Source organism: Anguilla rostrata, chromosome 8 (assembly GCF_018555375.3).
Source record: "Anguilla rostrata isolate EN2019 chromosome 8, ASM1855537v3, whole genome shotgun sequence".
NCBI lineage: Eukaryota > Metazoa > Chordata > Actinopteri > Anguilliformes > Anguillidae > Anguilla > Anguilla rostrata.
The window spans coordinates 53,908,665-53,925,204 of record NC_057940.1 but is presented as its reverse complement, the minus strand read 5'-3'; the positions used below and the strand labels follow the sequence as shown (position 1 = coordinate 53,925,204).

General features: G+C 45.6%; 1 protein-coding gene across 1 annotated transcript in view; it reads right to left on the bottom strand.

Moving 5' to 3' along the window:
• The window catches only part of col11a2 (collagen, type XI, alpha 2), an 81,244-nt gene that overhangs the window by 52,751 nt on the left and 11,953 nt on the right, over positions 1–16,540 (bottom strand). The window contains exons 2-3 of the mRNA XM_064348908.1: positions 16,303–16,400; positions 11,332–11,483 (exon numbers count right to left, since the gene is read on the bottom strand). Coding sequence (XP_064204978.1) covers positions 11,332–11,483; positions 16,303–16,361 — 211 coding nt within the window. The 5' untranslated portion in view covers positions 16,362–16,400. The remainder of the gene's footprint in view (positions 1–11,331; positions 11,484–16,302; positions 16,401–16,540) is intronic.

Sequence of the window (16,540 nt, the reverse complement as noted above, 5' to 3'; positions counted from 1 at the left end):
AGTGTGGACACCTGGCCACTAACACTAACCATTTGGTAAATAATGAATAATTCCTAGGCAAAGCCAAACCTCCATACTTTTTGTTAACAAGTTTAAGGACAAAATTATGAAAGAAAAATGTGTTCAACAACCTTAACTGAGCAAGATATCAGTTGGAATGAAAACCAGTGTACACAGGGGTCCCCCAGGACCAAACTTGAGAACCACTACCGTAGTGGGTGGAGCTAATAATGTGTAACCAATTAAAAGTCTTTGTTCTCCATGGCAAATTACTGTGATTGGTTTAGGATTTAGGATTTAATTAAGAACCCCATTAGCTGATGTTAAAACCGCATAGTCGCTAATGGCACATCATGAACCCATTTTGGGGTTTGTAAAAGTCACACTATATCTCATTCCAATTTTATTTAAATAAAATTTTTAAAAAATCAGTGGTCAAGATTTTCCAATGGACTTGCAGATAAGGGACCATACTTCCATACTTATCTACCACATAATAATCAAAATGGAGGGGTCTGTGAAGCTCCTATATGCGTGCGTACAGGCATCAGTAATGCCACAGTCCTTCGAGGGAGCCCTGCACTTAAACAAGAGAACACAGCCATCAGACCACACCGTGAAAACCACAAACCCCAAAATCTACGGCAGCCCAAGCGTGTCATTACTCAGCGCCGGACAGGAAGGAGTCTGTCATTAAGCCCGTTCCGTCCCCACGGAAACCGGTGCCGACCGGTGCCGACCGGTTTCCAAGAGGTGCTGTCTTTCTACAACTGCTGACAGACCAAATAAGAGAGAAAACAAAAACAAATAAAAAAAATAAACAAAGGCGTCTACACACCTGGGTGCAGGATTAAGGGCCTGAAGGCAAAGATTCTCTAGACCAGCCAGATGGCTGTCTCTGTGTTCTTAACTGAGACAGTTCAGCGAAAGGGAACGTTTCCAAGCAGAAACGTTTTAATTTGATGCGTGCGCAGCATGAATATTCATAAAGGGGTGTGGCCAAGGACAAAACAGGTCATGATGGATCTTGGGGGATGGATGGAGGGGGTGAATGAGGGAAGAATAGATCAGGAACAGATGGACAAGGGAGGGATGAATGCAAGGTACGGATGTTCAGGATGGATGAGGGATGAATGGATGAAGGAGTGCATAGGGGGATGGATGGAGGAGGTGGATGGGGATGGATGGAATGGGGACGGATGGGGCGTAGATGAGATGGATGAGGGATGAATGGACGAGAGGATGGCAGGAGGGGGATAGATGTAGGTGGATGGATGAGGGGGATAGATGTAGGGGGATGATGGATGGATGAGGGTAGATGTGATGGGGAGATGGATGGATGAGGGGATAGATGTAGGGGGATGATGGATGGATGAGGGAGTGGATGGGGGATGGATGGATGAGGGGGAAGATTAGGGGGATGATGGATAGATGAGGGAGTGGATGGGGGATGGATGGATGAGGGGGATAGATGTAGGGGGATGATGGGTGGATGAGGGAGTGGATGGGGGGATGGATGGATGAGGGGGATAGATGTAGGGGGATGATGGGTGGATGAGGGAGTGGATGGGAGGATGGATTAGGGAGATGATGGGGATGGATTAGGGGGATGGATGGTGGATGAGGGGGATAGATGTAGGGGGATGATGGATGGATGAGGGATGGCTGTGTCTGACTCTCAGTAGTTCACGGCTGTCGGTTTCCTGTCTGAGGTTTCCTGAGACGTTGCTCCTGGGAATCATTTTTAATCTCAGGTGGTTTGCTAAGAGCCCCACACAATCCCCAGAGATCCTGAGCAAGTCTTAACCCTAATAATGCGGCTTTTTGGGAGAGCCAACACTGAAATACACCGGAAACGACCCGCTCCTCACCGCCCTTCTCTCCCACGCCGCCACAGTTTGCACAACCAAATCCGAACAACGCATTTCACACCTTCCAGAGCACAGCACAGCTGTGTTCCATGTGGAAATCCGTGCTACATCACCCGTGTCCCAAGGTAAACGTTCACCACCTTGGCTGCAGTAGCATTTCGCCCGGTTAGCTGCACAGCAAAACTGTGCAGGACCCAGAGAACCTAGGCAAAGAGACCAGCGGGCACTGGCGCGTGAGGCTTTGAATCTCCTTACTCCTGTGCACTTCTGCGAATAAGTATTGAGTGTGCCTGCGACTGGAACAACAATCAGTGCCTTTCACTCATAAGAGAAGCACATTTCGGCCCGGAGGGGGAATGTGTATTTTTGTATTTTTTGAACAGACGTTTGACCTATATTACTTTTTCAGATGGGGCTTCACTAATACTGAGAGTCTGGCTGTGGTGGGGCGTAGGGGAGAGGGGTGGGACAGGGAGCAGGACAGATGGTTGAGTTGGGGGAGGGGGGGAGGATTTTGGATAGATGGGGACTAGATGAGTGTCGTTTCAACGCTACGGAAATTCAAAGGGGGGTAGGAAACGGCAGACCACAGCGGGCCCAGGCCGGGCCAGACTCTGACCTGCGATGGCAGGTATCGAATTCCCCTGAAGAATGGTGGACATTGTGTGCCCCCCCCCAAGTCTGTGCCTCTGCTGCTGCTCAGCAAACTCTCCTCCAGGAAACACACACACACACACACACACACACACACACACACACACACACATTCTCTTGCATTCTCTCTCTCTCACACACATCACAGTCCGATTATGATACCCATAATGCCTGAAAGCAAATTGCGATCATATAATATTATTACCACACATATCAACATATATTCCACTATTTCATAAAACAAAGTTTCATAATTTACATATTTTTTACGAAATTAAAAAAGATGTGTCATACCACAACAATACCACCTCTGAAACATGCCAATAGACATTTGACCTTTCAGTACTACCTGCTCAGAATTATTATATTAAATATGATAATCCCATATATCCCTGACAAATGACATTATACTGATACCATCGAGGGGAAAAAATCAGATTCATTTTCTTTTTTCAGTAATTAAAAAAAGAAGTTAAGCTAAACTGAAACATCTAACTGACGTTGTTCACAAATTTGGCCACTAGGCGGAGACATAACGTACGAGCGCCCTGTGAGGTGACGTTCTGCAAAGATCACACGCTGCAAAGATCAGTTATAATTGATGTCAGTAAAGTAAATTGGCCCTCGTAAAGGCAAGAGCACACAGTAATGAAATTCCCGCAGACGCAGTAAATCAAGCTGGGGCTTCACCCTGACAAAGCAAGAGAGACACAGTAAATGGCTGGCTTTCAACGAAAAAGGACGAAAACATGTACACAGGCACACACACACACACACACACACACAGGCACACACGCACACACACACACACACACACACACAGGCACACACACACAGGCACACACATGTACACACACACGCACACATACACACACACACACAGGCACACACATGCACACACACGTACACAGGCACATAGCACCACGCACACACGCACACACACACACACACACACACGCCATGGCAGGCCTCAGTAAACAGGGAACAGTAAACAGCTGAAAAAGTGTGGGGGGGCTCGGACGCCGTCATAAAAACGTCAGTCACACACTTCCCTTTCTCTCTGCCTGTCCCATCCCTCTCTATTTTCTTTCCTTTTCTCTCCCTCTCTCTACATTTTCACCCAATTTTAACAAACGCTGGAGAGACACACCACCCTACGTCCTGCTCCAGTCGTGCCAACACAGTGGTGCTGCGGCGGGACAGAGAGAGAAAGTGAGAAGGAGATGCACTTCCTCCCACATTGTGAAAAATATTCAGAAATTAGGACACATTACTTCAACAAATTTTCTCTAATTATAAAGGACTTCCTTTCCCAAACAAATTAGAAAAAAATGCAAATCCTGCTAGGAGAAAGGCCAACAGCTCCACTAGCAGCAAAGTACATCCTGGCCTGCCATAATCTGAGGGACACTGTTTGACCACCACAAATATATTTATTTTAATTATTAATTAATTTATATTTCTTTTTTTCCATTTTCTTTTTTCTACATTATTATTATTATTATTATTATTATTATTATTATTATTATTATATAGCCTACTCACTGTGGCCATTACCACACTGTTGTTTGCATTGTTGTCGTTACCACAATGTTGTTTGTTTTTCATGTTGTTTGAATTCCTATTCCTGTTTCTGTGTGTATGCTTTGGCAATATGTACAAATGTATTTCATGCCAATAAAGCATTCTGAATTTGAATTTGAGAGCGAAAGAGTTAGATAGCAAGGAAGAGAAAGTGAGAAAGTGGAGAGGAAAGTGAGAGAGAGGGGTAGAGAGAGAGACTCAAAAGCAGAGAACAGGGTTGGCAGAGGCATCATCATGGGACAGCAGGGAATCACAAAAACAAGACCAGGTCAAAACCTAGCATATGGCTGGACCTAACACACTTCATCTGGCCGATGAATGGTGTAACTTCATCACTCACTCAGTCACTCAGTCACAAACATTTGCGTTTATAGGGCTGTTGCAATCCAGCCAAAAATGAGTCAAAACATTAACTTCAAACAATTCTTGCCCTTGTTTTCTGCCGACCAACACTCTCTCTCTCTTGCTCTCTCTCGCTCTCTCCTTCCCTGTCACTCACACTGTCGCTCTCTCTCTCTCTCCCTCCCTCACTTTCTCTCCCTCTCACCCCTCCCCTCCCCCCCCCCCCCTCGAGGGAACCCGCAGTATTTAGGCGTGTGTGCACCGCTCAAGACCGAAGGTCTGTAATTTACATTACGGCTCACTGTATTTATGATGTATTTATAAGTTAACGCAGACAGAAAATCCATCATAAGTCCAGCTGCCCCAATACGGGGGCTATTAAGAAATAAATATAACGCGCTTTTAACATGAAAGGAATGCTCCACGTGGCATCACAGAGGGCCGGAGTTCATTGACCGTGTTTCACTGGAACAAGTGCAGCCCGGCACAGAGGAAGTTCAGAGTTTAAGAACAGACACAGTCTGGCAGACTCCGAACCACATCAAAATAAAAGACTTGGAGGGGGGTTACCAAATCCTCACAGAGCGACAGGCCTCTATTTAAAATGCAGGACTAAACCAGTTCGCAACAGATCTTTTCGTGCGAGTTAAAGCTGAAGAGGCTGCTCAGTGTAAATCGCCTTAGCGGCAGACAGCGATGGACAGAAAGACCGATATTGGTGATAGGATGACAGTTGTCCCAACACACCTAAACAAAAATGGCATGACCATGTTTAGGGCCAAGGGCCGCACCAAAAATCACAGTGAGACCCAATCACGGCTGAGAATGAAAGAGAGGTGGAAAAGGCTGGGAATGAATTAGGATTCTTAACATCAGGGCCAGCACTGAGGGCCGAGGTGGGGGGGGGGGCGCAATGGTCTGTGGGCCCAGTAATGAAATGTAATTTTGTCCCGGGCCAGGGAATTTCACCCAGCAGCCCTTCTTAACGGACCCTGGAAAAGGTGCCGGTTGGTTACCAAAATCAAGTCCCATCCAATCAGCACTTTTTGAAGCAACCTGCAGAACTGCCATTCACCCTATCGAGTCAGTTTAGGCCAACAGGGGAGCAGACAGCAGCTCAAAACACAAAATCAGACGAGCCCTTCCTGAGCGTTGCACACATAGGCTCTTCTTGACCGGTGAAACGGGGGGGGGGTGGGGGGTTGATGACCGGTGAAACGGGGGGTGGGGGTGGGGGTTGATGACCGGTGAAACGGGGGTGGGGGTGGGGGTTTGATGGGTGCCCTAACAAACAGCCCCACCAGGCTCTTATACTAGTTTAAACAAGACCAGGTCAAAACCTAGTATATGGCTGGACCGGCTGACCAATGGTGTAACTTCATCACTCACTCAGTCACTCAGTCACAGACATTCGCGTTTGTAGGGCTGGCCCCGCTGTTGCGGTCCGGCCAAAAACTGGGGGGGGGGGTGTTTCTGACCTGAAGCTTACAGGTTAAATTCTCTGGCGGGACAATGCACTCATGATTCTGTAAACGGAGATTCTATAGACCAACCGGATGGGCAACACCGACGCTCCTTCCGCCCTCACAACTGCGAAACAACGGGAGGTTTCCGGTCTGTAAGCGTAGTCGCCTCTGCTCCATTTATCGCACACCCCCACGCTCGGCCAAGACCCTTTCAGAACGTCCACCAGAAGGACAAGAAAAGGGCCACAAGAACATTTGGTGCCCCACAGCAGAGAATCCGTGTTACACACGTTGAGGGCCCTGCCATCAGAGCCAGGGAATGTTCTGACTTTGACACAGTACAGGAAAGTCCCTTAGTTATTTAAAAAAAATAATAAATGCACACGGTAGATTACCCTACACTTAAGAATATTCAGGAGAGAGGAGGGTGTCTGTGATCAAAGAGGTGGTGAGTGGGCATTTTAGGGTAGTGGGAGTCAAAAACTATTATTTTGATTCCTAAAATGAACAATAATGGCAGAAATAGCTGGGTACCGGGTAGAGCTTCGAGCGTAATTTCCCTTCTGGAAGTGAAAGAAGACATGTTGCTATTTTTTAAAAATAAGCACAGTGTCTAGGTTCCTCTGAAATCTTTGCCCCAGAGCAAAGCCATTCAACACTTTCCCAGGGCCCGCAAACCAGAAATTAGGATAATCACACACAGTTTTTTTATTTGGGGCCACAAGGGATAATTATAAGAATACTTCTTCAAGTTTTTTTTTTTCCTAAGTAAATTTGCCCTTGTGTATTCAGAATCTACCCAGTAAAATGTTCAATGTTATATCAGCTCTTACAGAGTGCATAAGGTCCCTATGAAACTCATACGCTACTATGTTAAGAGCTGATTTAACACAGAGCATTTTACTGCGCAATAACGCACTCATCGGTTGAAATGTCACATTTTAAGCCGCTCTCTCTGAACATATCCTACATTTAATAAGTACCGACCATTGAAACACTCGGGATACACTGTAATTTGGAACTGTCTGAAAAATGTAATCGTGATATATCCAAGGGCATACAGTGGCAGAAATATACGGCTGATTTGTAATAAATAAACGCGCCATTTAAAAATAAACTGTGTGCTGACGAACAAAAAAAAAGTGTCATGAAAATTTGGCACCGTCTTCAGTCGTTCAAGGAAAAGTTTTAACATGCCTTGAAGGTGAGACTGTTTAAACGCCAACGCTCTACCCAAATTGCGCCCTTTGCAGCCAAGAAGGAAACTTTTCCCGAGCTGGTTTGACGATTTTTCCCCTTTAGTCAAAAGGCGGCGTGGTTGTGGCGCAGCCCAAGTCCCGTTTTATAATTTAAGACACCGTTTATTTGACGGTTTCGTTTTGCGGGCGGTGGTATTTTCTAGGTTAATTTTAGAAGTTGCAGGCTTAGGCAAACAGAAAGACGTATGGAACAGTACAGTATTCCAAATTCTGAAGGTAGGTGGCACAGTGCAATCATCTGTCACCCTTAGGAAAAGCGTGTGCGGGGCGGGGGGGGGGGGGGCCTCTGGCTGCCCGATGTGGCCCTTTGATTTGACTTTTAAAATGTATTGTTGTTGGGCGTATATAACTGGGTTCGGTAAAACAGTTTTTCTAGATTGGTCTGTCCTTTTCTCACTCCGGGCATCTGTCCCCCAAAAGATCTCTGCACAGTCCTCTCTAGAAGTAGGGGAACAAAAAGTTTCACCACATTGGAGCACCACTGGATATCCGTCCAGTCCCCAGACCCCAGACTGGGGATGAAAAATCTGACGGAGGAAAACGAACCACGGGTCTGATCAGAGCTGAACAGAGGCTTCTCCTCACTATAATCTACAGAGACACAGGCCCAAATTCAATCAAAGTGCTATTTTACTTAAGCCAGCGAATGGAAACAAGTGACACTTGAAGTACTCGTGAGTAGCCAAAGCTGACAAAGTCTGTTGGTCAGAGAATTTAATTAAAACAGCTTGAGAATCAGATTGTCAGATAAGCAGAAAAGGTCAGAGAGAGAGAAAAAGAGTACAACAGCGACCCCTGGGGGCCCACACCCTGCAAAACTTGCATTCCAGGAGGAGAGGAATTTCAGGAACTAGTCTGGAGTGCAAGCGCCCGAAAGCGGAGCGGTCCCTGGAATCTCCTGCTGCACGAGAGCCAAGGGGGAAGCGGTTTTTCGTTCGGCGCAGAGATTCACAATAGGAAAGTCACACTTTATACACTGACACACGCGCGTAGGCAGAGACGCGCGCACAGGTGCACGCGCCGGAGGAGAGGCGGAAGGAAAAAAGTGCACACAATCTGACGGAGCACACGGAAGATGACAACTCAAGGTGCTGACGCTGACGGGGTTAGACACACCAGAAGAAATAAACGAGGCTCAGGCGCACGTGTACAGGCACAAACGCGCGCTGCTTAGCAACTGCAATGGCACAGTACCTCCATTCACGAGCCCTCCCGGTGACCGTGATGCAGAGAGAGACAGAAAAGAGAAACATACTGAAGTAAGCGGCGGGGGTGGGGATAATATTATGACTATACGCTAGCCAGATACACCCAACGGTTAGTGTGAGTAAAAACAGACTGCTCTTTTAAGAACGACCGCTTCAGAAGGGAGGTTAGGGACATTCGCGTTAGAAGAAAACAAATCCCCCCAATTACGAAAAAAGGCTTTCATTCCTCGCGCTGCTGTCATTTCTTCCCTCCCAACGCGAAGAAGCGACCAGGACAGGGAAGCCAGGAAAAGCAGTCTTTCACCTGAAAGTAGCTATCATTACCGCAACGGGCCTACGGAATATGCCTGGGGCGACTGATATAATGACAGCATAAGCCAGCAAGAAGAGGCCTTTTATCGCTGTGATAATTCTATTTTTTTGTCCTGTTACTTTTCGTTCGGGGCGCTTGCTCTAAAAACTGCACACTAAAACCGTATACAGTTCGAACACGCGCTTTCTTTGCGCCACCGAGTAACCAACGCTACCTGTGTACGTATGCACTGTCGGAGAAAGCAGACAGCTGCCAGATATCACAGACACAAGCTGATGAAACTCTCTCTCTCCCTCACCCACACACACACACACACACGCACGCGCGCGCGCGCACAAGGGGCACATTCACTCGAAGGAGGCACCGCCACACCCTCTGGACCTGAGAAAAAAACACCCCCTTCGCCTTCATACGCGCACTGACACACTAACTTAACTGTACAAACCGCGCGCGCACACGCATCGAGACACTAAAGCATTCACTCTCCCTCTCTCTCCCTTACGCACTCGCACAGCCCCCTCATAGTAGCCTATTCATCGAAAACGAAAATATTCAAACTTCCTCCTCCAAAATACACACGGGAGTCACTCGAGAAAAAAGGCAACCGCCTCCGAAATCTGAAATCGTATCTCGGTCCACAAAAATGCACCCTACGCGGTTCCCAACTTGTTCGTAAATCCTTGCTTGCAATAGACACTGGCAGCGGAGCAACTATTTCCACTGTAAGATCACATGTTCAACCAAGAAAGTACCGGCACATTAAGGTATTTGGGTTTTATTTCGGCAACTGTTCGTTGGTTCAAAGTCTCCTCTGGTCACTAAACGGTGATTCCCTCCACCCCTGTAAACTATTCGGTACGGTCGCCTTTGCAGGGTGGTTTGCGTCACCTGTCATAACTGTTAATCTTACGGGAAATCACAGATTTAATTACCCATACAGTTAAAATATGAAGCGCGGCAACAAAGCCACTTGGAAAAGAGATCATAATAACTACTTTGATTCTAAAATAGCTGACACAGTTGTTGTCATAGTTACTAGTTTCTTCATAAATTAGCTATTGTGGTCACTGAAATGCCGTAAATAATTCAAATTAGTATGATGCATTATAAAACATGACGGAAAGCTAACTCCTTAAATTGGTTTATAAACGAAGCATACCTGTTAGAAATGAAGTTTTCGTTTTGAACTCCAGGGAACTTTATGAATGGTGCCTCTGTGTTATAAATAGCCGAGGAGATAGAATCGCAAAGTAGCAGTTCAGCGGTCAGCTCAAGAATTACCGCGTTCCCTCGAATACATTCTTTCACAGCAAATTCTTCGAAAAACGATTCCAGTCCTGTGGCGCTATCGAAATTGAAATAATTGACATTGTGTCTACTCAATTAGCGACGACTCTGAATAGAGCAACTGTCGCTATAATGCTGAATGCAACGGTCAAAATCTAACTAATCACTGAATTTACACACTGTGTGATTACAGCTTTTCGAATCGCTGTTCAAATGCCAACGAATTTACCAATGTGGTCAGTGATATGCGCACGTTTTATTGTTTATGGATTGTTTATGGACATGAGTGTCGAATAGGTAAAACTGTTGCTCCAAAACATTTAAAATATATTACAATCAGTCGGTTGAAATTGGACAAAAGGAAAAGGGAGATAACTACAGTGGCGAATTGAAACACACAAACAAACATACATGCACACATAAAAAACACCCTCTGTACATTAATTCATACAATCGTACACAATGAGATGGGTGCAACCAGATGCAGTGAAAGAAACTAGGCTATATGCCGTAATGGATTTTCCCTTTCTGGTTCTTGCTTTGATGGTGTTGTTTATTAATTAGCTCGAAAGACATCGCAGTCATTGGGCACTATGACACAGAAGAGACAGGTGTGAGTTGAACGTGCCAAAGCCCTCCCAGAAGTCACTCAAAATTATGTCCGAGGAAGAAAACTGGATACTTCATGCACCGTCCAATCCCATGGCCCCATCTAACGTACCACAACGACCTGTCTACAAGTTCTGTACGGCTTGCCTAATAAAACAAAATTTTAACATAGTAAATGTCGGCTCGTCACTTAAAAAGCCTTTATGCGTCCGTAGCGTGTTCTGCAAAAAATGTGGCAAATAATTTTTGCGCCGACAGATATGAATAGACCTAAACATTTAGCGTCTGTCTGTGTGAAAAGCGCCTCTGTCGGCCGACGGATAAATGAACAGTGAAACTGTCCACTGTACTTTCACCTGTCTCTTGCACCTCACGTCATAGCTTTGTGTTAAAGAAATACACGCAACGCATTTTAAACGATATACACCGCAGTATACAATTGTGTATCTTAAATATTTACACTCATTTTAAAATAGTTGAAAAAGATCTTTCATGACAGTTAATTTAGAACGCGCCTCGCCAATAAACACGCTTCTGGAACTTGTTTTTGACTATAGATACTCAATATCTCGCCAAGCGTAAAAACGCACGACGCGCCAGCAAGAGGCGGACAAGCGTTGCTGTCATTTGTTAAATTAATTATTTGTCAAATGAAATGCATGCAACACGAATGCAATTATATTGTCCCGGAAAGCATCTAGTTATGCATTATGCATCAATCTTAAAAGGAAATCTTACCTGCTCGAGCCAGGGGCACCTGGAACATCGCGAGCGCCAGTGTCACCAAGGCGAAGGAGGAAAGGTCCACGCGCCAGGCTCTTCTCTTCTTTTGCAACAGGCATCCTGGAATATCCATATTTTTTTGGAAAGGCTTCGGTGGCTTGGTATGGCTACGAATGTGAAAAATGGTTCAAATCAGGCTGTCAGTTTCTCACAGAAAGTCAGTCGGTCGATTCGACTGAACTTTCTGTGAGCTGAAAAAATAAAAACGCCTTGGCAGACGTCCTTCACCCCTCCGAACTGTTCTTCAATAAATTATCTACCTATCTTATTTACAATATTTAAATAGAAATAGGGGTATGGGCAATAAATATTTTATTTTATATTGAATCCCTGATGCTAAAGCCCCATTTAGTCTGAGGAGTGAGCTTGAGTGCCGAAAACGGAGAGAGCAGAGAGAGACTTAAAATCACTCTCTCTCCCTTTCTCTCTTTCTCTCTCCTCCGTCTTTCTCCCACGAAAAGTGAGGGAGCCTGTGTGTGTGTGTGTGGAGAGAGAGAGAGTGAATGAGTGAGAGAGAGAGAGTTTGGAGAGAGGGAGGGAGAGAGCTTGTACGTGTATTTGCGCGTAAGGTACACGTAGCATACGTGTGTAAAGTAGGAGTAGAAAGGAGGGGGGGAGGAGAGAGAGAGAGAGAGAGTATGATTTTCTGAAGAGAAATGGGCATGACAATGCTCTTTTGTTCATGTTAATGTTATTGTGTTTATTTTTCACTATATGGGAAGTAGGCTATTATAAATATGGGATTAAAACTGGGAAAAATTATATCCCACTATGCTGCTGTAGTATTTTCGAACATTTAACGTTCTTCTGCTCTTCATTCCTGTCATTGTAGCCCTCAATTCATTTTTTAAATATGAATGTCTGTCTGTCTGCCTGTCAGTCTGCATATTTTTCTGTCCATATTTCCCATCGAAGAGACAGTCGGACCGTGTAGAACCGGCGGGTCCCAAAAAATATGAAAAGAAAAGCCGCGGCCAATCAGTAAGCTCCAAATCCCAGACCCCGTCGAGCCACTCGCAGGGGCAAACTAACCCACGCCCACCTTCACGGCCCTTATTAGTCTCCCGTCCTTTGATAGGTCAAACCCTAATGGCGTAACTGGAGAGCCAGGTGCACGAGAATGTCGCTATCAGTGTGGTGAAGAGCTGCGAAACGACGTGGTTACCCAGCATTTTCTTTTCCCTGAAGGGTATTTTTTGTCAGCCAGTGGCACGAGGCGAGTTCATAACATAAATCCACACAGACTTCAACAAATCTTGCTGTAACTATGTTAAATGCAGTTCATTGCCGACCTTCAGGGAAAACATTAAACTTTAATAGCGTGTTCTTACATTTAGTTTTTTTTTGTACTGCCCCTGATTGGACAGGCTTTGGAGTGGCCAATCGGTCACTGCCTAGATATTATTATAAAAATTCAAATTATTGAATTAACCTTGTGAAGATTTTATGCAACTTCTGGCATCTAGGCTTTTAACCTTGCCACGTAAGAATAGTCATTCTTCCATGACCAAAACCATTTTTCAGTTGAGTATTGTACCTATTTTTGAATGTTTTCATATATTCGTATAGCTGTTAATGTATTGTACATTCATTTGATCATTTATCAGCTGGGGTCCTTGAAGGTACTGTATGGGGTCCCTGGTCAGATTTGATACAGAATGACTATATACAGATATTGTGAAATATTCCAAAATATTTCAAAATGTAAAATCTAAATCTAGAAACTAATCATGGCAGTACCCTGGATGCCTTTGAGTTTGGGTGGGGGGTCCGTGGGTCAAAAAAGGTTGAAAAGCCCTGATTTGTCAGATGCTCTTATGGAAAGTGAATTGCACCGTTTTTTTTTGTTTTTATTTTTAAACATATACTGTGCTCTCACAAGTGAATACTGAAGAGATGCAGGTGAATGGCCTCGCTCCAGAGTGCAACGGCAGTGCCTCACCTGGGATTTGAGCCTGCAACCTCTCAAAATCACAAGCCCAGGTCCTCAACCGGTACACCACCCTGTCTCCTTGTACATAGGTCGGCACTGAAACGCACAGTGGTACTGAAACGCACAGTGGTACTGAAACGCTCAACGGTACTGAAATGCTCAGCGGTACTGAAACGCACAGGGTACTGAAATGCACAGTGGTACTAGAATGATCCAGTGGTACCTTAGCCAAATGGTAGTGGAAACGTTTGCGTACTAAACTGTCTCAAAGGCGGTACTGAAGGCACGACAGGTACCAACGCACCAGGGACGAAGACCTCAACGACTGGACAAATGTCTCAACAGACTGAACTGCTCAGCGACTGATATGATGCTGCTGGTCCACGGACTGCACGGGTGTACTGAAACGACGTCCGGCTAATGAGAAACGTAAGCGTACTGAAACGCACAGTGTATGAAACCTCAGGCCTGATCACTGATACGGCATCAGTGGTAACAGAAACTCTCCTCTTCCTTAACACTCCGTGTTCTGACGCAAGGGGGTCACATGAACGCGTCACGTAAAATGCTCAACGGTACTGAAATGCTCAGCGGTACTGAAACGCTCAGTGGTACTGAAACGCTCAACGGTACTGAAATGCTCAGCGGTACTGAAACGCACAGTGGTACTGAAACGCTCAACGGTACTGAAATGCTCAGCGGTACTGAAACGCACAGTGGTACTGAAACGCTCAACGGTACTGAAATGCTCAGCGGTACTGAAACGCAGTGGTCAGTCAACTGATCCAGGATCTGTTAACCTTTTAGCCTCAGGTCAGGAAAAGTTTTGGCGCTGCCTAAATCCATGTTTCTTGGGGAAAGGCCCCCCCCCCCCCAGACTGCGGATACGCGAGGCCTTCTCTTGTGGACCCTCGAGACGAAAGAGGGACGGACCAATTGCACCCACCGGGACGAAGACCACCCCTCAAAACGAAAAGGGGACAAATTGTCTGACAAACAGACTGACTCACTGACTCACTGACCGACTGACTCACTGACTGGCTGGCTGGCTAGACCACGGCTGCCTATCCTGAGGATGTACTTATAACCTGACAGTTTCGCTCGTGCTCAATATGGAGTAACCGTAGGAGTCGTAATGAAGCACAGCCAAGGCAATTTAGTAATTACCCTGAGGCCCTGATCACTTATACAGGCAGTCAGACACAACACGTCTACACACGAGTCTCCCTCTTTCTCCTTCAGCTCCGCCTGTTCGTTTCGGATAAGGGGATGTACGCACCATGTGACTGCTGCTCCCTGTCAATTCGACCTCACGCAGGTCTTCTGCTCACAAAGCCCCACGTTCTTAATTTTCCCCATCCAGCTATGTTTCTTTTTTCCCCCTCCGTGAAAGCATTCATACCTGCGTAACTGTACCTGTGTAAGTCTGTGCCTAAGTAAGTCTGTACCTGTGTAAGTCTGTACCTGTGTAAGTCTGTACCTGTGTAACTGTACCTGTGTAACTGTACCTGTGTAAGTCTGTGCCTGTGTAACTCTGTGCCTGTGTAAGTCTGTACCTGTGTAAGTCTGCACCTGTGTAACTCTGTGCCTGTGTAAGTCTGTACCTGTGTAAGTCTGTACCTGTGTAACTCTGTACCAGTGTAACTGTACCTGTGTAAGTCTGCACCTGTGTAACTCTGTGCCCGTGTAACTTTATACCTGTGGAACTCTGTGCCTGTGGAACTCTGTACCTGTGTAACTCTGTGCCTGTGTAACTCTATACCTGTGTAACTCTGTGCCTGTGTAACTCTGTGCCTGTGTAACTCTGTGCCTGTGTAACTCTGTGCCTGTGTAACTCTGTGCCTGTGTAACTCTGTGCCTGTGTAACTCTGTGCCTGTGTAACTCTGTGCGCCGTACAAGCCATGTTTAACAGTCGCTCTCTTCGGTGACGCAAACCCTTGTTTAGGATTTTTTTTAACAGAGGAGCCAGAGCAACCAGGCAGTTATTAAGTATAATCATCCTTTGATGTCACCTCCCTCTTTCTCTATCTTTCTCTGTCTCTCACTCCCTCTCATTTCTCCCCATTTTTGTCTTTGATTCAACGCAAAAAAGTAGTTTCTATTTTTTTGTGGTATTTCTACAATCCATCCTCCTCTCTCTCTTTCACTCTCTCTCTCTCGCTCTCTCTCTCTCTCTCTCTCCTACGTTAGTAGAACAGTCTGCAGTTCTCAGAAGTACAGGAGCGACTAGAGCCCCGATAACTGGCGCAGAAATAGAACCAGCAGAACTGGAACCAGTAGGCCTTAAGAACCCACCCTTGAAGAACAGATGGAAGAACTGTCAGGGACCATTAAAAGTACACACACACACACACACACACACACACACACACGGACAGAACATAGAGAAAACCACACTTTCCACACACAGAGAGGACGATCGCTGTTTCTATTCTCGCCAAAAGCAGAGCCAAATGGTAGGATTGCATTTATACTTAAAACAAAACACTTCTGACACAGCCGAGTTTCATTGTGATAAATGTAAAATAAATAAATAAAAAGAAACGACAACCGAACAAGAAAACCAGTATCCATAAAACACTCAGCATCCATAAAACACACTCTCTCAGTTAAAACACACAGAGAAAGAGAGGGAGAGGGATAGAGAGATACAGAGGGAGAGAGAAAGTGAGGGATAGAGAGGGAGAAGAGAGACTGTCAACGAGCCATGGTACGTTCTTGTGTTGTTTTTGTTTCTTTGCACTTTCCATATTAAGACAGCCATAATAGCAGGCTAACTCTTGGGTCAGAGAGAGAACGAAGGAACAAGAGAGAGAGAAAACGACTGACCGGAGGATGAGAGCGAGAGAGAGAGAGAGAGACAGATGGGAACAGGAATGGGAATTGAAATTCGCTGACGCTCCGTAGGCAACCAAACCTCCACTAGCCCCGCCTCTCTCCCCCCTTCTGGCTCACAGAGATGAGGGCCAACATCGTCTTTGCGAGCGGGCACCTGACCGCAGAATCTGCAGACTTCAGGAGACGGCTCCTTGGCCATCCAAACATCTTCATGTTCTTGAGTGCTGGTACAGAGAGCGAGCCGCTGTCAAACTGAGAAAAAGAGAAAGAAAGAGAAAGACAATTCTTTTCATTTCATTTTAATGTTTATTTGATAGGGACAGATACATTTAAACATAGATTATTGTCAAACAATATCCCAATGCATTTATAGCATATGCTAATTTCCGTTG